General features: G+C 56.4%; 2 protein-coding genes across 3 annotated transcripts; one reads left to right on the top strand and one right to left on the bottom strand.

Moving 5' to 3' along the window:
* Positions 1-708: 708 nt before the first annotated feature.
* Positions 709-13,454, bottom strand: VAMP4 (vesicle associated membrane protein 4). The gene is made up of 8 exons (XM_040610321.1): positions 13,340-13,454; positions 12,888-12,977; positions 10,973-11,019; positions 10,552-10,602; positions 3,333-3,433; positions 2,688-2,767; positions 2,452-2,503; positions 709-1,393 (listed from the first exon to the last, which is right to left on the bottom strand). The coding sequence occupies exons 2-8, from the start codon at positions 12,951-12,953 to the stop codon at positions 1,365-1,367; spliced, it is 426 nt and encodes a 141-aa protein (XP_040466255.1). The 5' UTR covers positions 12,954-12,977; positions 13,340-13,454; the 3' UTR covers positions 709-1,364.
* A 70-nt stretch (positions 13,455-13,524) lies between these two features.
* Positions 13,525-16,886, top strand: MYOC (myocilin). Of its 2 annotated transcripts, XM_040610318.1 has the most exons (3): positions 13,527-14,423; positions 14,855-14,974; positions 15,093-16,886. In XM_040610318.1, exons 1-3 carry the CDS (start codon positions 13,925-13,927, stop codon positions 15,875-15,877), a joined length of 1,404 nt encoding a protein of 467 aa, XP_040466252.1. In that variant the 5' UTR covers positions 13,527-13,924; the 3' UTR covers positions 15,878-16,886. The 2 variants fall into 2 exon arrangements, with proteins under 2 accessions (XP_040466253.1, XP_040466252.1); XM_040610319.1 differs by lacking the exon at positions 14,855-14,974 and having other exon boundaries at positions 13,525-14,423.
* Positions 16,887-20,597: the final 3,711 nt, after the last annotated feature.

Here is a 20,597-nt window from a genome sequence, read left to right as displayed (position 1 = left end):
TGAGGCAGCACCACCGCTCAGGTGGAAACTGTACAAGGTCCCAGGGGCAGGTTCAGAAGAGGAAGCTGGAATGTGGCACTGGGAATTCTCTGGGGCACTGTTTCCCCCTCTCCAACATTAATTCAGACACAAGCTAAGCAGGACAATGCTGTTATCAGAAGAGACAGCAGAAAGAGAAGCAGGAGAGCCTGATCTCAGCTCAGCTGAAGTCCCAGGCTCAGGGTTGGAAGGAAAAAGGGTCCCAAAAATAAAGGGCAGACAGAAGTGCCACCAACACCTGAGACGACCAAGGTTGGAGACAGCCAAAACACAGCAATCCCACCCATGGATGGAGGAACTCAGCTCACATTTAATCCAGCATAGGGGCCCCTACACCTCCCCAAGCACCCCAGTGCCTGTGTCTGGGAACAAACCCCACCCCACCAGATCACAGGGAAGCAAAACAGGCTGGCATTCAGGACAGCAACCACCACATCAAGGCGAAAGGCTGTGAATATGAACTGGGCTTGGTTACCATGGCCTGGTTTCAGAAGAGTTGCCATCTTCCTGCTGTGTCTTATATAGCATCAGGCTAATAGCTGGGCTTTATACACACTTCTTGCTTTTCATTATGAAAACACTGGAATGGCCATTTCCTAGGGACTCCCAGCAGTGGAGAGCCATGAATGTCCTCCAAAACTTTACGAAGACGTGCAGGAACTCCACATGTACAGTCAAAAATAGGTTTACTGGAATGTCTTTAGTCACAGCTGTAAGCAGCAATACTGAAAACACTGAGCTTGTGCATTCCCATGGCAGGACCAGGAAGTCTTCTGGATTGTAAAACCTAATTATTTCTTCTTCCCCTGCCCCCTCCCCCCCCATTTTTTTTTTTGAACAAGAGAGAAACAACACCCTTGCAGTTCTCCACAGAAGGATCAGTTCCCTGTAACATAATGGCATGTTTCTCTTCAGACATTTTTCCTCTCCTTCACTCTGACAGGAGGACAGAGTCCCCTCTGCCTTCCACAGCAGGGAACTGCTGAAACAGTATTATTATTAATATTGCAACTCAACCATATATACAGATAGACCATAGCAGCAAGTAGGCAGCTCCAAACCAGAGACTGAGAATTCCACAAAACAGGCGGTTTGGGAACTGAATCTTCTGTTATAAAAAAGTCTGACAGCAGGAGCAGGTACTCGACCAAAAACAAGGGTCATTTGGCAGTTCTTAAAACGCTCTGTTAGAACTGGCTACTTGCCGCCGCCTCCTCGCTCCTTGGAGAAAAACAACTTCAAAGTTATATACAGATATCTCACTTAAATTACACAGCAGTTTGGTTATCCCAGAGCCAGCTCCACCGAAGCCTCCAGCTGCCTTGTCAGGTGTGGTATTTCAGGACTATGGGTACTGGAAAACACAAAGAAACAAGCTGTCAGCCACACACCTTTGTGTGCAACTCCCATCCCTGCCGGAGTGATCCCCCCCCCACCATCTCTGTAGTGACAAACACCAAGCAGCTGCGAGGGAAAGCGTGTTTCTAAGCTCAGGCTAATGCAATCTGCTCCCTGCACACAAGCTAGACAACATTTCCTGCCACCTTCATCTCCTTCCAGCTTCCCAAAATTAAACCAGATGGGATTTTCCATCAGTCTGTCTCTCAAACGCTCCCACCCCGCTGCCAGCTCTGCCTCTCCCACTGCAGGCTATGTATCAACAGGACAACAGGCCACAAGGGTTTTGCTGGAGTAACAATAACAAGAACAGTTACAGAGCTGCCCCTGGCTACAGTCAGTGGGATGAAAACCCTCCAGACCCAGCCATACAGTAAAGCTGCTTGGATCCCCGGAGCACGCCATTCTGCAGGCAGAGGGCCGAATTACTTCTGCCTGGAAGAAACATGCTCTGGCCATTATTACCTGTTGGTAGGAAAAGCAGTGACATCTCTGCTCTGGGGAGCTCCAGAGACTAGGAAGGGCAGAAGGCAGGGGAAGAGACCGACGGCAAAGCCACAACAGCTACTTGCTGAAAATTAAGCAGCCCTGCAGCTTTGGGGAGGAGCATTTGCAGGGAGCAGGCCATTGCAAGATGGTTGCTACATGTGGAGAAGCCTTTGGAAGACACTGCTCTGGTCTGAAACTCATCCATTTACTCCCACCAGCCTCAACATCAGTCAGTGCCAACCCTGGATCAATACAATGTCGGTAGGGCAATGTTGGCTTTCTTTGACCACAGCCAGCAGGACCTGATTTGAGCCTGCTCCCCTGCGTGCAGGTTTAAGCCTTGCAGAAGAGGAGCGCAGAGTGGTCTACAGGCACCACTTATGGTGGCTTAAGGCAGAACAGGGCCTGATGGAGTGGCTTGGGTGCTCTCCTCCAGGGACAACAGCACCACAACATGACTCACAGCATGGAGTACCACTACTATTTCGGTGCCAGATGTGGCTGGGGTGACCTGGAGCTACTCACCAATGATCACAAGCAGGAGAATGACTGCCACCAGCGCTATGATCGCCTTCATCTGCAAGAGGAGCAGAGACGCACATTACCCAGGGTGATATGTGCAGCTGCTTTGACCTGGAAGGAGGTCATTGCCTTCCAGCATCTTTTCAGCCAGAAAGCAGAGCTTCTCCATCCCCTCCCAGGCGCAGGCAGGTAACCACCCTTCCACAAACCCACCCCTGCCTGTTCCTGTTCTGGCTCACCTTGCAGCCTCGCCACCACATCTGTCTCCGAAGCTGCTTGGCTCTGTTGCTAAAAGCTGTTGCATTGTCTGATAAACTTTCTGTTAAAGGAAAGAAGTGAGGCGATTCAGCAGCACACGCAGTCAGAGCATCCACTCATTCTACTAACTCCACTCAGTTTAAAGCAATAAATTCAGCCTTAGGGGAAAAGACCCAACCGCAACGTGATTCACCAAAGCCACAGCAGACGCCAACATGACGCCCTTAGCTAGAGCACACACAGACCTGCAGAGTCCCACTGAGCCCCCTTTGTACTGGCTGCCCTCTGAGGACAGGAATTTGCTCTGCAAGTCAGCAGACAGCCGAGGTGCTCGGGGCTGTTGGGAGACAGACCAATCTACCTTCAAGGACCAAGATCACAGCACCCAAATGTCTCCAAACTAATGCCTCTGCACAGAGCGACAGAAGGCAAAGGTGGAAAGAGGAAAATGTTGGCAGAAAGTCAGATTTGCAGCCCAAGGCTGGGAAACAGCACTCCCAGGAAGGACAGAAATACAAGTCCAGGTCTGTCATTAGGCACTTTCTGAACTGAAACCAGGTAACCCAGCCCAGCAACAGGAAAGAGACATGGGGAACAGGCCAGCAGAGCTGCATTTAGCATCGCACCTGATTTATCCTGCAGGTCATCCAGCCGCTCGCCTCTTTCAATCACCTTCGTGATGTTCTCCTGCATAACATCGATGACTTCGTCCACCTGGTTCTGGACACTAGAGTAGAACAAAGGCAGCATGAGGAGCAGAAGCGAGCACCACCAGCTGTGCATCGCAGCGCTGGCCCTTGCTCATAGCTGCCCAGGCTGGTGGGAGCAGAGAGCTCACCGACAAAAATCATAAGGGGACAACAGCGGAAGAAAGTTGATATGATGCAGAGAAAGCTAGAGGCACGGCATTGCCTGTGGTGGCTCTCTGGTGATCCCAGGAAGGGCGAGGGAACACAAGGAGCTCAAAGAGAGCACTGGGAAGTCAGCAGAAGCGGGGCACTCACCATAATGCTTTTAACACAAAAATGCATGGAGAAAAGGCACTAATTGCCATTGGTGGGCACCTCTGCTGTAGAAGAGCTCACAAAGGGGGAAAAAAATTATATAAAATCTGCACCTTTATCTTTCCAGATTTCACAGAACCTTGCACTGCACCTTTGCTAAATAACTTGGGGTGAAATCAAAGCAAGGTGCGCTCCCCCCCCGGGAACAGAGTTGTTAAATGAAACCCACTCTGCCAGGGACATCAAGAGGACAGTAAAGAAATGGCTGATATGAACTAAACCAAGTTATTATAATCCATCTTCTCATAGGTTACGCAACTCTGTGGGTAGGTGCTTCAGTTAACAGTAGCCTAAATCACACCCGCAGGGTTATTATAAATGCATTTATTCACTCCATAAAAAAGCCACATTGGTAAGAGAGAAAAATTCTCCTGGTGGAAAAATACTGCTACGTTCTGGTTTGTATTTTGGAGCTAATACATTTTTATTTTCCAGGAGATAGAAACAAGAAATTTCTTGGGGCCCGAGGGAGACAATACATTGTTTGAGACATACCGTTCCCAGAAAGTAAATGGCAACAGCAACGTCTTGAAGGCAACGCTACACACAGGGCAACAAAACAGAAATAGCTCCAAGCAGCTCTCTCTGCATAAGTCTTAGGTTTGACAGCTTAAGTTGCCTTGAATAAAAATGTCCAAGCACTTTAAACATACCAAAATGCATCCAGCATTTGCTAAACGTGCAGCTCAAACAGGCCACTTCAGAAGCTCTCCATGTTACCAGAAATGCACACCTCCTATTAACACTGCAGCACTGGTGTCCCCAAGGGGAAGGACTGCCAACACCTCATCTTTAGTGCCTGCTTAGCACCCACACTGTCCTGCTCCCCAAATTACCCAGTCACATTATCTTCCTCTTTAGCCCCACACAAAACCTTCTCCTCCCCACTCACAGATGCAAAAGCTCAAAGATGTTGTTTGCCAAATTGGGGTTTTCACCAAGGTGGCTTATCTGAGAGAGCTCTGAAGCAGCACCAGACCCAACTCCACCTCTTCAAGAGCCATCATCCAGCACCTGAGCTCAGAGCGCTTGGTTTGATGAGGACACCACATCCTCCACCATGGCCCAGGAAACCAGGGCCAAGAGAGACTCAGAGGAACTTGCCCAAGGCCAGTCAATGGGGTGCTGCAGAACCAGGAACAGGGCTTTGCCCTAGCCACCATGCCTCTAATTAGAGACATAGGTCCACATTGACCAATTTCTCCTGTCTCCCTACCAGCTACGTGCCTCTCACCAAGTAGACACTTGTGCCGAGACGCATGCATGAGAAGCAGCAGCGACAAGCAGTAGTCGTTGCAATGGAAAAGCACATGCCTTGCTCACATTTACGTGCTATTCCAAAAATGGGCAAGTCAAGTCATTAAAAGAAAAGGCTTTTTCCCCCAGAAAAAGCTATAGAAAGAGCTCCAGATGTTCGAATATGAAGGTGCTTCCCAGCTTAGCATTTCAGGTCAGGCTCTGTAGCTTCCAGAGCTAAACCAGCCAGGCAATCCCTCTGAAGCCAATTTCTGACTCAATGGCCCTCACATGGCACATGCTGGACTCCAGCAGTGCACGTAAAAACTTGCTTTATTTAGGACACCACAAGAAAGAAACCTGCCTTCCCTGTGCTGCATCGCAGAGTCTGTAGGAAAAGCATCTCTCTGAACCCACCTACACCATGCAGTGGCAGCTCCTACCTTCCACATCGATGGCAGCCACCTGCCAGGAGTTAATCTGGAGGCAAAAGGTATAGATCCCCAAACACACCTCAGCAGGAACCTGCCCTGTGCCCGTGAGCCTGTTCTGACCTCCCATTCGTTTTACAAGGTACGAGGCAAGTGGCAGAGCTGCCACCCTTGGGAAAGCGCAGAAGGTGGCACTGAGGACGCAGGCAGGCGCTGCCTGGGAAACACCTGCAGCAAAGCATCCACCCCGTGCAGGACACGCGCAGCCCCTTCCTTGGGGCAGTGGGTGAGGCTGTGAGGAGGCAGCATGCCCTGCAAGGGGTTTTCCCTACCTCGGCACAACAGGCAAGTCCCAGCTCAGGGCTGCCAGCAATGCTGCTATCGCTTCGGGCGAGAAAGGAAAAGCAGAAACATCTGCTATCCCAGATGAGCCAACTTGGCAAAAACTCCACGGCCTTAAACATGAGTTTTACAGGCAGAAGACTACATTTACAGTATGTAAATGTTTCTAAAATCATTTACTGGCTTCAAAATAAAGAGATTTCCTCCCACAACAGATTTGTAACCATGCTATCTTGGTACAACCGGCAAGCGGGAGCACGCAAGGTTACAACACATCTAGGAATGTGCAGCGCAACGCAGCACCACCCATACCTGCCAGTACAGGTCAGAGCCTGGCGAGATGCTGCTGCAGTCCCAGGGCATCCCAAAGCGTTTGAGACAAAGTGGGCAGATAAGTAACTTCAGGCTGCTTTGCTGCATGCCAGCACTTGGAAGAGACCTATGGAGCACAGACCCCTACTGCCCAAGCTGCATCTCAGCATCCCACCTCTTTTCACTTGAGCGGCCGACAAAACACTGCGTACCTTTGCTACTTGCCCATAGCCTGGGTGCGCTGTTAGCTGCCCCCAAGAGAACAGAACATTTCACAGACTGAGAATGGAGGCACAGAGAAATCAAGGCTTGAACTCTCACGAACGTTGAGATGTTTAACTCCCATGAAACACGGACACATTTGAGCAACCTGATACCTTTTGGTATCTGATGTAAAAAGAGAACCCTGGGGGGAAAAAAAAAAACCAAAAACCAGGAAGAGACCAAGACAGGGAATGAAACTTTGATCTCCACACAGTGCCTTAACCAGACCTTAAGCTAGTCCTTGCTTTCTGCTTTTTCCCCTCCATCACTTCTGCAAGAGATGCCTCTCCAGGAGGGGGCTGAAAGATGCCCAGCCTATGCATCAGCCCTGCAGTTTCAGAACAAATTGAAAAATTCCCACTCATTTGGCACGCTCGAGGTTGGAAACTCAAGTTGTATCAAGAAGAAAATATTTTCTTGTTTTATTTGGCAAGAGAGAATGAATCCTCTAATACTAAGCGTATTTCCTGTTAGGGAGCTATTGGCTTTTGACCCATACATTTCATGTGCTTCACTCCTGCCAGACTTCCAAGAGAAATAAAGTTTAATAAATACCTGCCAGGAAAGGCAACAAGACAAAAACATAAAATATGTCTCCCATGAACCTCCTTCTTACTAATTACTGCAAACATGATGCTTATAACAAGGACAAGCATACACTGTCAAAGCAACAACAAGACACCCAACAGTGCTTAGCTTGGTTTAGAGTCCTCTTTTCTTGTGCTTTGCCAGGTCCAGAGGAATAAGCCTTTCCATTTTGGCAACACTGGGTTAGCTACCGAAAACTCCCTGGGCTGGTCACGGTGTTGGGCCAACAACACTACTGCATTCTTCAGACGCCGTAAACAGGCCGTGCACGCACCATGGGATGTGCTGCTCAAGGCTGCTGCTTGTCTCCAAGCTGGCTGTTTACGGCCAGCATGACACACTTATATTTTCCACCCCAACGATATTAATAGTGCTGTGTATTTCTGTGAAAATTACAGCCAAACACCCCTCGTTGTGGCAGTAACCCAGGGAAGAGGGAGCAGGACAGAGCACCGAGCCAGATGGACAGTGCAAAGGCAGGAGGCCAGCACAGCACAGTGCTCCCCGAGGCACGGCTCTCTGCAGAGGGGCTGCCTGGCAGAAAGCCCTGCCATACTTAGCAACGGGGTATCAGCACTGAGCCATGCCACAAATCCCTGGGTTTAAGTTGCTGCTTCATCTCACCTGTGAAGAAGACTGCCTCCCTGAAGACTTTCAATTCTTGAAAGGATTATACCCAACAGTGACACCCGACGACGCAGCCTTGGTGTCACGTTCAAATGAAAGCCTGGACCACAGCTGAGGTCCACTGCACAACCATCCACCGGCTATGAGCAGCCAGGTCCTGGGAAGCTGCTGTCAACTCTTGCTTTCGAACCATTCCCCAAACCCTCCCCTCCTCGGGATGCAGCTGGGGGCCTGCAGCCAGACAGAGCCACCGGGGCCGAGCCCCAGGGCTACGGATGCTGGCCACCCTCAGCAGCACAATGGGGGAATCACAGGAACCCAGACACCGGCCCCTAGGGAACCACAGCAGCGTGCTCAGCCTCACAGCCAGCACAAGCAGGAACCCGAGTCCAGCAGCACAGCCACCCGAAAGCAGAAACATCAGCATAAAGGAAATCAAGCAGCAGAGAAAAATGGGGTGATTTTGGTAGTTTTTGAAAAGATGACATGTGATGAAAGGCTCCTGTTCTAACTAAAGGAAACCCAGGTGGAAGACCAACAGCCCACCTTCCACCAAAAAGGCTCTAAGAGCTCTCTGATACACATTCAGGACTTCTCACAGAGTCTGGAAGCAAAGGCAGAGAAGAGAGATCGGCTCTCCCTTACCTGTTCTTAGTAATTTTGGGAAAAAGGATAAAAGCCTGTTAAAAGCTGCCTTTCAGCCCCAGCCCACCCCAGGGACTGGGAGGTCTCAGAGGGAGCCTAAGGGACCCCATGTGGCCGCGCTCTTGGGACAAAGGAGCCTGAACTTCCAGATCCACCAAAAGGAAACACAGCACGGAGGGGACCGTGACGCTTCCTCCCACCACTGTTGCTGGCTCCAACTCATTTCTTTCCCCTGTGAGGTTTACAGTGCTCCCCACCATCTCCTTCTGCAGCTGAGCCAGCCTCAAGGGTTTCTGCTGCCAAACTCTCCCACCCTGACCCAAGCCCCTTCACTGCCAAGGACAACTAGGGAAAGTTTCCAGTCTTGCCCCTCACATTCAACATGTTCCACACCTTTGCGCCCATAAACCCATCACTTTTTCCTCTATCCAGTCCTCCATCCAGTTTCCCTTTATGCCTACCTTCACACCTCGTTCCTCCAGCCCCATACAGCTACAGCCCCTCTAGCTTTGCCCAGCTATGCCTCAGCTCTCCAAATGCTCAAATTCCTCCTTAAAATGTCTTTTCCTTACAGTGCTTCAGCAGCAACTAAATCCTCCTTTCCTCCTCTGCTGAAACCAGAGCAAACTGCATCATTACCAGACTGCACCAATCCATCCAGCACAAGAGCTGGGCTGATCAGAAACGTAATAAGCTCCATGATGACTACATAATGTAAGTGCTTATTAAATAAAGCAATCAACATTGACGAGAGCAGAACACACACACCGTTTTATAACAGATGCTCCAGATACTAGATAGATAATAGCCACTTGCTACCCCAAGGGACATACTGCATTCCAGGTCCACTAGACAGGCAATCTCTGGCAACGGGCAAGCCTCACCTGTGCTGGCTGTTACTCACATCAAACCTATGAACCCAGCAGCTCCTGGGGCAATTCTTTCATTTTTCTTCCCTTTCACAGCTGCAGTGGTACCCTCTACTGAAGCCTTGGCTTCCTTCCGCCTGGCCAAGACAGTAGGAAGAGAAGGGCTCCCATTTCCCCCTACCATGCAGGGAAGGCAGAAGACACTCTGTAATTCCTTTCCAGCAGAGGATGACAAAGGGGTCGACATCACCCCCCTCCACCTTTTTATGGAGGCAGGACCCCACTTATAAAACCAACTCTTGTACTTCTCATTTACTCCAGATCAGTGTGCCACTGCCCTACAAGGGAGGCTTTACCTACACTGGCTTACTCTAAGGACCAGCGCGCCTCTTCCAACAGCATCCTCACACAGAGACCCCCTGAAAACTCAGGGTGCAGTGACCGACCCACTGCCTCTTGTGTAACTCAAGCCCACTTCGCCCCTCAAGGTAATGTGGCAGGCGGGCACACAAGCAAGCACTGCCTAACACTGATGTTGGCCATGAGTCATCTCCAAGCTGCTCTGGCCTCTTCCTGGCATGAAAAAAATCCCTAATGAAGAGCAACACTCAGGCTGCACACAAGACAATCCAGTCTGAGTAATGCGCAGTCATCAGTCCCCACACAGATCTCGGTTCTGGCTCTGCAGAGGTCAGCAAAGGAAGCAGCACAACACAAACCAGGGTCTGTGAATATCCCCCTCCTTTCCATTAAGTACCCCCATCGCATCCCTCATAGGAAAGGACAGGACAAACTGGAGCCTAGAACAAGCATCATCCAGGAAATTACTCAATGGGAGAAGGATCCAGAGTGTTCACTCCTCCCTTCTTGCCTTAATACTAATCTTCCTCCAACTGTAATGGTTTCCTGTTTTCCAGCTGCTTTGACCCCACTGAGTCACTGCTCATCTCCAGGTCACCCACATCAGGTTTTTATCTGGAAGAAGAGGAGGCCAGCAGACCAGCTGCTGCCCAAAAACCATGGTCCTGGTGTGTTCCTGACCACTTGCTTTCTTGAAACACAGAGGAGCAAGTTACAGGATGAAGAAGAAAAAAAAAGCAACAAAACAACAAAAAATGGTGCTAGCAAAGGTTAAAATTCAGGGTTAATGCTCTAGAAAAAGAGCCTCCTAAAAGCATGGAACAGGTCCTCACCAGAATGCAGCAAGGGCTTTACAAACTTCACAAAGCTCCTGTGATACAGTCCTATCCCTTCGCCTCTGTCAATGCACAATTTCTTGATTACTTGAATCAAATCCGAGATCTCCCTTACCTGTGGGCATGTAGGGTAGGAAACGTCAATTGGAAGAAAGCAAGCAGAAGCAGTTTCCATGTTTAGAACTACACAAAAATACTCTGGTAAGCAAGCAACAGGAGCTCACCATGCCAGAATAAATTATCTGTACGATACTGAAAAACAACAACTTACTGCCTGATCTTGTCATTCCTGGGTCCAAATCTTGGTCCAGAAGGCCCTCTCCTGCAGGCAGAAAAGAGAGCAATCAGGGTGGAAGATACAACAATAACATGTTTTTAAACCAGACTCAAAAGATATGCAAGAGATGAACCAACGCCTTGCAGACCGAGGTTTGTTCTCATACCTCCCATCAGTCCCTCCCACGTCCTAGGATATGCGGGACACCCCACTCCTATGAAGGTCACACCTATTAAGTCTCAATTCACATTCAATACCAAGGCTCTGGGAGATCACCTCAAAGGAATTAAAGATTTTGATTCCCAAGCCCCCATCTATGTGGCAGGGAGCAGCTTTTGGTATTTGACACCTCCAGTCTCAGAGCTGCAGGCAGTTAAGACATCGCATTCCCTACAGCAGCCATTCAGAAACTCACAAGAAAAAGTCTTCCTCTTCATCCGAATCTTCTTCCAGCAGGTTCCTCTGCAAATACAGAAAGAAAACCAAACCACCTCATCAATAAGCCACCATCACTGCGCACACACGTTTCTAGCCCTTAGGACGCAATTGGCATCTTCTGACTGCAGGTTTCAGGCAAGCCCTCCTTTGGAAGGGATCAACGGTACTTTTTAAGTGTCTGGGGTTGTGCTGTTTCTCTCTGCTTGTGACCAAGGACCAAGCTGGACATCTCTGTGCCACTATTATCACCTCGGTGGCGTTGGCTAACTGTGTAAAGCACAGACTGATGCACAGCTCTGACTTGGGACAACCTGCACCTCTGCTGCTGAGCCGGACTGGTTTTGCATCAACGGCCAGTTGCCAGCGCAGGTTCAGATCCCATTTCTAGGGATCAGTACAACTCCCTACGATGCAGAAACAGCTGGTGCCTCAGCATGGTGAGCTCTTCCCAGGAAAGTGGCAGGCAGGGCCCCTACACAGGCCAGCTGTGGAAGGAAGGCCCTTTCTGCTCAGGGGACAATCCCCAGGGCTGCACACTGTCCACAGCAGCTCCTCAAAACCCATCAGCTTTGCCCCTACAGCCACCCTGGGGTATCCCATCCAGTGGCAAGTCAGGTCTGCTCCCCATTTGGAAGGTGGGGTTTCTCCAGCCACCTGATGGCAGCAAGAAAAGCCAAGGAAAGACGCTAGGCTCCCTGCACGGCATGTCCGAGGGGGTCGGCCACTCCAAATCCCTGACTCGGGCAAAGGCTACAGCCAGGCTGGAAAGCAGAGTGGTCTGTGGCTCCTCTGCTTCGTGCCAAAGGGCTCCCCTTGGGCTCAGATTTGCTGCTCCACCCCACCATCCAAAGGTGATTTTTAAGAGCAACTTCACAATCCCACTTGATCCTGAACGTTTCAGACAAAGACGTTACTAGAGTTCATTTCTCTTATCAGAGCAGCACAGATTTTTCCAGTTGAGCTGAGGGCTCCCAGTAACATCTACTTACAGTCAAAAATAATCAAGAGGGGGAAATGGCACACTACATGTGTGGGCCTAGGAACACATGGGATGGTCCTTACTGTGGTACCAACAGCTGCTGCTTCCCTTATGCATAAATCTGGGCTCCCACTTGCGAGCACAGTGCTCTTATTTTGAAGCTCACCTATGTTGCCATCCTTGTCACATTGGCTCAATCAACTTAAGCAACCAGTGAGACCACACCATAGTTCCAGCCATCACCTCCCTCAAGGGACAGGTGAACCGCTTTGGGCAGCATGGGACCCTCGCCTCCCTGACAGCTATTGTGAGCTGCAGCGATCGTTTAGACTATTGACTACACTCGGGTTTAGCACAGCGTGACCTCAGGATAAACACAGCAGGTTAAATCCACTTTGTCCGAAACAGGGAACTGCACCGCTTTGACCCGTATCCAAAGGCTGAAACATCCAGGGACGTTGGTGACAGGAGAAAAATCCACCTGGAAAGAGCAGGGTAACCCCCCGCCGCCCCCACGCCCTTCGGCAAAGTGCCTAACGGGCCTGGCCGAGCCTTGCAGAGCGGCAGGAGACTGGAGCCCACCGGGACCCTGCGCCCACAGCCTAAAGGGACTGGAAGGGGCTCCCAAAGCGGGCGCAGCTCCCAACGAGGTTTGTTTCCAAACACACGCAGGGGAGAGCCGCACGGACACCCCGCGCTGCCCCAGTGCCGCTGCCCCACAGCAATGGGGCGGCTGCAGGCCGCGCTGGCCCCTCCGGCGAAGGGGGCTGTAGCTTGGCCAGGGCCAGCCCGGTGGCTACCAGCACCGGGGTCCCCACAGCGCCTTAAACAGCCACCTGCCGTGGGCACCCACCCGGGGCACCCCCACAGCAGCAGCCCCCCGCTACGGGGCCGCGGGGGGACCTGCACTCACCCGCTCGCTCTTCACCGAGCCCGTGACCTCGTCGTCGTTCAGGTGCCGCTTGAATTTCGGAGGCATGGCGTCTGCGGCGGGAGGAGAGGCCTGCAGGGACGGGCGGGGAACCGGGGGGTCACCGGGCTGCCCAGGGCCGGGGCAGCGCCCGGGGGGTGCCAGGGAGCCCCGCACCGGTGGGCCCGGAGGGTGGGGGGAAAGGAGAAAGCGGCTCTAGGGTGTGGGGATGCGCGGGACCCCGGGGGAGGGGGATGCGAGAGCCCCCCGCGGGGGTGGTGCAACGGGCCCCGGTGCCCGGCACCCGCGCTTTCACCCGGCCCCACCGCCCCGGTGCAGCCCTCCGGTGCCCAAGGGTCGCTGGCAAGCAGAGCCGGTGCCCAAACAGAGACACCCGACCACCACGACAGCACAGGACACCCTCACCGCCACCCCCGCTGCCGCCGCATCCTCACCGGGCTCCGCTCCGGGCCGGGCCGGCGGGAAATGGCCGGTACGGCGGCAGCGGCAGATCAGCTGTCTCATCGACCGCCTCGGCACTCCGCCCGCCGCGCCGAGCGCCGAGCGATCGATGGCGGGGAAAGGGGCGGGGCTTGCCCGGGGGCGGGCCCCGGAGCGGCGGGACCCGTGGGGGCTGGCCCGGCACCCGGGGCCGGCGGGGGGGGGCGGCTCCAGCAGCCCTCGGGCACGCTGGCCCGGGCCCCGGGGGCTGGCAGCGCTCCCGGCTGGGCCCCGTGCGACACCTCCCTGCCCGCCCGCGGGGGGGTCCTGCCGCCACAGCCCCCGGCATCGCCCCTGGCAGTCGGCCCCGCCACTAAAGCCCCGGCGGCGGCCGCAGGCAGCCGGAGCCCGGCCAGCGGCCCCGGGGGGCCGGGGGGGGAGCTTGTGCCGCTGGGCACGAGCCACCGTCGCCACAAGCATCTGGAAGATTCCGGCTCGTCCCCCCCCGTCCCCCCCCCGACCCTCTCTCCCCCGCCGCCCTCCCGCTCTATAAATGCGGGCGGCCGCGGGCGGCGGCAGAGCGGGGGCGCGGCGGGGCCATGCTGGGGGCCTGGCTGCTGCTCGGGGGGGCGCTGGCCCTGGGCTGCCGGGCGCAGGCGGCCGCCCAACGCCGCGCCGATGACGGCTCCGGCCGCTGCACCTACTCCTTCACGGTCGCCAGCCCCGTCGAAGCCACCTGCTCCGATGGCGGCGGCGTGTCCGAGCTGCGGGCCGAGCTGGCCGCCCTGGCCGCGCGCCTGAGCCGGCTGGAGAGCCGGGAGCGGGGCACGGGGGGCTCGGGGCCGCGGGGCGCCGAGGCGGGGGGCGGGCGGGACCCCCAGCGGGCCGCCCCGGCCGCCCGCCTGGAGGCCGCCTACAGCGAGCTGCTGCGGGCCAAATCCCGGCTGGAGGAGGAGAAGGGGCGGCTGGAGCGGGAGAAGGAGGAGCTGGGGAGGCGGCTGGAGAGCAGCGCCCAGGAGATCACCCGGCTGCGGGCCGCCCGCTGCCCCCCCGGCGCCGAGGGGCCCGGCCGCGACACCCTGCGCGGCCCCGGCAAGGGTAAGTGCCCCCCGGCGCCCCCCCGCCGCCCCCGGGCGGGAACCCCCGCGGTGGGCTCAGCCCTACCGGGGAGGGGGGCACAGGCTGCTGCAGCGAGCCCCCTCCCCATCCCTCAACGGGGGCCGGCAGCCGGAGCCCTCCTCACCCCGCCATGGGACGGGGATGCGGGGGGCCACGCTCGTCTGGGGGGGGTAGGAGTTCCCTGAAGGAGCATCAAGCCCCGCGCCTGGGGGGCAACAGCGGCTTGGTGGGGTCCGTGTCGGCAGGTCACAGCGTGCCCCGCTGCGGCGGGAGGGGGCACCGGGCTCCTGCCCGAGGCGTTGGCATTTTGGGGGGCAGCAGTGGGGCGTGCAGCCCCCCGAGGGCAGGCGTGGCGGTGAGGGGGGGGGCTGGCTCAGTCCCTGCTCACGCTGTGCCTGGCCACGCCGCAGCCCCTCGCTGGGACCCGCAGCCCCTCGCCTACCAGGAGCTGCAGTCGGAGAGGACGGAGGTTCCCGCGTCCCGGCTGCTGGAGGAGACGGCGCTCGGCCGGCCGGGGAGCCAGGACTCGGGTACTGCCACCGGCCCCGTGCCCTGCCGCTCCCCGGTACCGCTTGGCCCTCCCGAGGGGCTCACCGGGCGCCACCGCCGAGCACTAACCCCCCTCTGTCCCCTCCTGTCCCTGAGCAGGCTGTGGCGAGCTGGTGTGGGTGGGGGAGCCCATCATCTTCGGCCGAGCAGATTCCATCGCGGGCAAGTATGGCGTGTGGATGAAGGACCCCGAGCCCGTGCCCCCCTTCACGCGGGAGACCACCTGGCGCGTGGACGCGGTGGGCACGGAGGTGCGCCAGCTCTTCCAGTATGAGGCGGCGGAGCAGCTGGCCCGGGGCTACCCCGCCAAGGTGCACATCCTGCCGCAGCCCCTGGAGAGCACCGGGGCTGTCATCTACCGTGGTGGGCTCTTCTTCCAGCCCCGCCGCTCCCACACCGTGGCCCGCTACGACCTGCGGGGAGAGGCTGTCACGGCCCAGAGGGAGATCCCCGGTGCCGGCTACCACGGGCAGTACCCCTACTCCTGGGGGGGCTACACTGACATCGATCTGGCGGTGGATGAGACGGGGCTCTGGGTGATCTACAGCACCGAGAAGGCCCGGGGGGCCATCGTCCTCTCCAAGCTGGACCCTGAGACGCTGGAGATCCAACAGACCTGGGAGACCAACATCCGCAAGCGGGGGGTGGCCAACTCCTTCATCATCTGCGGCACCCTCTACACTGTCAGCAGCTACTCGGCACCTAACGCCACCATCAACTTCGCCTACAACACAGCCACCAGCACCAGCCGGGCCCTCAGCATCCCCTTCGAGAACCGCTTCCGTTACCTCAGCATGGTGGATTACAACCCCACTGAGCGACAGCTCTTCGCCTGGGACAGCTTCAACATGGTCACCTACCCTATCCGCCTCTCCCAGGCATGAGCCAGGGCTGGGGATGCACCGGCTCAGCCCCCGCCACCCCCATGCGTGCCTTGGCACCCCGCTTCGCTCCCCAGCTCCCCCTGGCACAGCCGGGAGTGCCACCTTAGATAGCCCCACGCAATGGTGGGGGCCACATGCTGCCCAGCTGTGCTGCCGTGGGGCCACCAACATCTCCGCTGGCACCTCTGGCAATACCCTGTCGTGCTCAGTGTAGCGGTGAGAAAGGAAGCGCTCCTGCCGAGCGCGGCTGAGCCACTGAGGCATCTCTCCCCAGCCTCAGCAGGGTCTTGGTGGGCTGCAGTGGTAGCCAGCCCTGAGCCGCTCAGCATCCTCGGAGCACCCAGCCTGGCCACCCTGAATTCAGAGCAGGGAGGGCTCGAGCACGGTGAAGGCAGGGCAGGGCAGGTGGTGGGGGTGGGGAGAGGCTGGCCGGGAGGGTCCCACCTAAATCCACCCCCAGGACCCCATCAGCAGCAGAAGTTTTGGGGAGACCTCCCCAGTTCAGGCAGGCCTCGTGGCGGAGAGCAGCACTTGCCCACCAGCAGCGGCCCCACTGCCGAGCTCCCCTGCTGCGAGCCCACTGGCCCCGCTGCATCCCACTCCGCTGGTGCCCAGGGGCAGCCGGGAGCTCAACTGCCTCCAGAAATCATCCGGCAGGACCAAAAGCAGCAGGGAATATGGACAGTTGTTGTACAAGCCTTGTTTTATTGGGAAAAGAAAAAGAAGCCAAGAAAGCAGTGGTGAGGAGCGCTGGCAGAGCACCCCTCGGCATGCCCAGCCCCTCAGCCACATGCTTCGGCTTCTCGGCCATGCCCGGCCACCGATGCAGCTACGGCCCCGCCTGGCTGGCAGCTCCCTGTGCCAGGCCAAAACCCACCGGTTTTAACTATTTATTGTAGAAAGTTTGTAGGAAGCTTTTTCTTCCCCCCACCTTCCCGGCGTTCGGGGCAGATGAAGCAGCGGCAGCTGCAATCCCCAAAGGATACCCCAATAAACGCTGCTCACCACCGCTGCAGCCGTGCACCTCGTCTTTCCAAGCCCAGGTTTTCCTGGGGATTTGGTGGGCTGGAGCGTGGAGGGGGTGTGAAGCGCTGCTAGTGCTGGTTCCCCCACCTCGATGCACTGACAGGCTGGAGGTGCTGGGGGGCAGCTGTAAAGCTTTGGCTGGGAAAATGCCACGTTTGGGAGGCAGCTGCTGACGGGGCTGACCCCAGGAGCACTTTTATTTAGCGTGAAGGGGGGCTAGGACATACCTGCAACACTGAACTAGAATAAAAGTTAAAGCTTCAGCGCGCTAAACCCAGGAGATTTACTGAATAGGACAGATCGGCATGCTCCAGGTGGCAGGGCTGCAGGGCGGGGGGATGGAGGCAGCCCCCCTGTTGTTGCCGCAGCACCAGGACGTATGGCCGCTCCGGGACGTATGGCCACTCACTGAGGGGACAGCACCGCTGGGAGCCGGTGCTGGAAGGGGAGGAGGCAAGGGGGTGTCGGGAAGGTGGTGGGTGCTGGCTGCAGGTAGGATGTGCTCCTCCACGGCGAGTCTAGCAGGGGGGGAACCGGGGATGGGCCCTGCCAGACCACCGGGACGGACTGGGGAGGGTGTGTGATGGGTCATGTCCCAGGGGGGACCAACCTGGGGCCACAGGGTGGGGAAGCAGGTGGGACCCCAGCACACCGAGGCAGGAGGCTGAAGGACCCCTTCTCACCCCCCCGCGGGGCTGGGACGATCCTGGAGAGCCAGCATGGACCCTACAGCGTTGTTCCCGTGCAGCGCCCCATGACCCACCGCAAGCCCCCACCGCCCCGCTGCACCACCCCCATTTGCACAGAATTAGGGCTCATCCCCCCCTTGTCTGCGGGCCTCAGCCCAGGCAGAGCAGTGACGCAACCCCCTGCCCCCCGCAGTCAGGGACCCCCTAGGGCCCCCCGCCACCCCAAGGCTGCATCATTGACGCTGCAGCAGGTTACGGGCTTCACCTGGATCCCCACGTGGTGTGGGGGGCTGCTCGCAGTGCCCTGGGATGGCACCTTCACACCTTTCCCTGCCCTCCTGCCCGGGGGGTGGCAGCCCCCTGCCCGCTGTGCCAGCCAGCGGGAGCTGGGTGCCCCGCTCCCAGTGTGGGGAGAGGGCACCTGCTGTGACTGACCCCAGCCGCTGCAATTAACTGATGGTGCATCACGGGCGTTCCTGGCCTCGGGAAAGAGGGGTGCACAGCACTGCTCCCTGGGAAGCAGCATCCCCCCGTCCCGCTGCCAAACGCGGCCGGGCCAGGCAGTTGCCTGTGCCCTGGAGCAGGGGAACGAGGCAAAGGCCAGGACAAGACAGGCAGCAGATGTGGGGGCGATGGCAGCGATGGGGTCACCCAAGAGACATCATGTGCCCACTAGGGCTGGGAGGAGCGAGGCAGGCAGCCCCACGCGCAGAAAACCTGCTGCCAAGGACGGGAGAAAGGCATTTCTATGCCAAAGCGGGGTGGGAGGCGAGGCCGGAGCCTCCCCGGGCCCTGCAGCACCCCAGAGGCACCAGTTGAGCTTCGGTGTAGAACTGGGCTGGTTTCAGGGGTGCCCAGGGAGCAGCAGCCTCAGCAGCTGCACTGTGAGCAGACACCAAGGGCAGCGCGCCCCAGCCCTTCCCGCTGCCAGCACTGGGGTCTTTTCGGGCTGGGAAGGGCATCACTTAATCAACTAAGAAAATAAATGAAGACGAGCCAACGTACACAGGGTTTCCAGATAGCTGGGCTGGAGCCGAGCAGCGCTGAACACGCAGCTTTACTTAACAGACTTTGCGAAAACAAGCCCAGTCCTTCCCCTCCCGCAGCCCAGCAAGGGCAGCCCCAGCCCAGGGGGGCCGGATCTGGCCCCAGGCGCATTTAACCCCTTCTGCTCTCCCTTCTGGGAAAAGTTACTGTCTTTTTGCAGACTGGACATTATTAAGAAAGGAAAAGAAAAAAAAAAGTTAATTTCCCCAACATAAACAGCTGCCTAATTCATGGGGAGTTCAGCACAATTATTTGTGATGACCGGAGTCCTAGAAAAGAGATTACACACCAAATCCCACTCGAATTAGAAAAGCAAGATCTATTCCAGTGCAAACGGCCAGCAGCAAGTTATCTGGTTAAACGTCACGAATGATTCAATGAATCGGGGTCAGTGACTGAAAGCTCAGCCTGGCCTCGAAGGCGGCCGGGGTGGTTGGGGCAGTTCGGGAGAGGCACGCACCAACATCAGCTTGTTCGGATGCACAAAACGCCCAAGCATTTGCTTTTCATGAAGTTCCTGCAGAAATATCCTTGTTCTGCTCAGCACAAGAAACAGCCAAAAGCTCGGTACATTCCCACAGCCGACCGTAGGAAATGCGCCAGCGTTTACTAGTAGCTTTCCTGGAGAATTTGAGATTAATCCTTTCAGCAACATTTCCTTAAAAACAGACCAGTCAGGTGAACGATTGCCCATTTTTAGGGTGTGCTTCCAAGACGAACCAGGTAGAAGACAGCCTCAGAACAAGGGGACATCAGCGTCACTCAGTTACTCTTTTACAGCACATTTATAGATCAACGCCCACGTTCACCCCGTCCCCCCACCTCCATCCTCCTTCCCTGAGCGTTTCCCCCAGCCATGCTCGTATGTTTCCTGTAAAAAAAAAAGAAAAAAAAAAAAAAAAAAAAGGTGATTTACCTGTGGCGTTACCTACGCTGAGGTTGCTTCCTCCCATCACTCCATCCATGGATGACGGCACCTTTATTTACTCCTTATTGCTGCAGCTCCACCCCCTACAAGGACCAGCCTGGGCAGGAGAGGGCTCCAGCTCCTCCGGTGCCCCCAAGCCACCCCCACGACACGCGGGGCTGGCAGCACCACCAGTGACCAAAGGTACATCTGCACAACTCCCGGTGGCGCTCGCAGAGCCACCCGCCGCGGGCTCTCCTTCCTTGGCACTCCCTGGAGGCACAACACGAGCTGGCACCTTCTCCAGAGGCAGGGATCGCTCCTCAGAGACCAACCACGAGAAGGTTTCTGGTGTTTGTTATGAACCAAGTTCCCTCTGGTGGGCAGCTGACACATCCTGCCTCCTCCCAACCCTGCAGCAGGGATGCCTTCACCCCCACAGCAGAAGGCCTGGAGGCCGCCTCACCCTTCCTTCTGCCCCTGCTTAAGGGCCCGAGTCAGTAATCGGCAATCGCGTGACGTGAATGCGCGGCAGCGAGCGTGCTGCTGGCAGCCAGCTGGGAAGGGAGCAGTTCAGGAGCGGTGCAAGAAGGCAGCCACCCGCGTCCTCGGGGAGGCTCACGCCAGAGCTCGGCTCCTGCAGGAAACATCTTGCTTGTGACAGCCCCTTGCTGTGAGGGTGCTGGCACCTGGAGAGTGACCGGCTACAACCGTTAGTTTAGCGGCTGCTTAAACTGAGAGTAACGGGCTGGGCTCATCCTGGTCTCCTCTGACGAGCAGCTCTTCGCTAGGCAGCACCACCCACACCTCCGGCACCAGGCAGCTCACCAGCGTCTTGCCAATGCAACCGGCAGGCTCCTTCCAGAGCTCGGTGGAAGCACATCCTGCGAGGCCTTTGCTGCAGAATGACATCGAAAGTGCTGGCAGAAACAAAAAGTTGTTGTTTTCAAACAGTTTTTTTTCTTCTGAAGTCTGTTCTCCCCAAGCTGCAATGCACACTCTTCGCTTGGCGCACGACGTTCAGGTGCTCTCCTTGCATCCTGCAGCGCTG

Source organism: Falco naumanni, chromosome 11, assembly GCF_017639655.2.
Source record: "Falco naumanni isolate bFalNau1 chromosome 11, bFalNau1.pat, whole genome shotgun sequence".
Classification (NCBI taxonomy): domain Eukaryota; kingdom Metazoa; phylum Chordata; class Aves; order Falconiformes; family Falconidae; genus Falco; species Falco naumanni.
The sequence above is the reverse complement of the archived record's forward strand: the minus strand, read 5'-3'. Positions and strand labels throughout refer to the sequence as shown.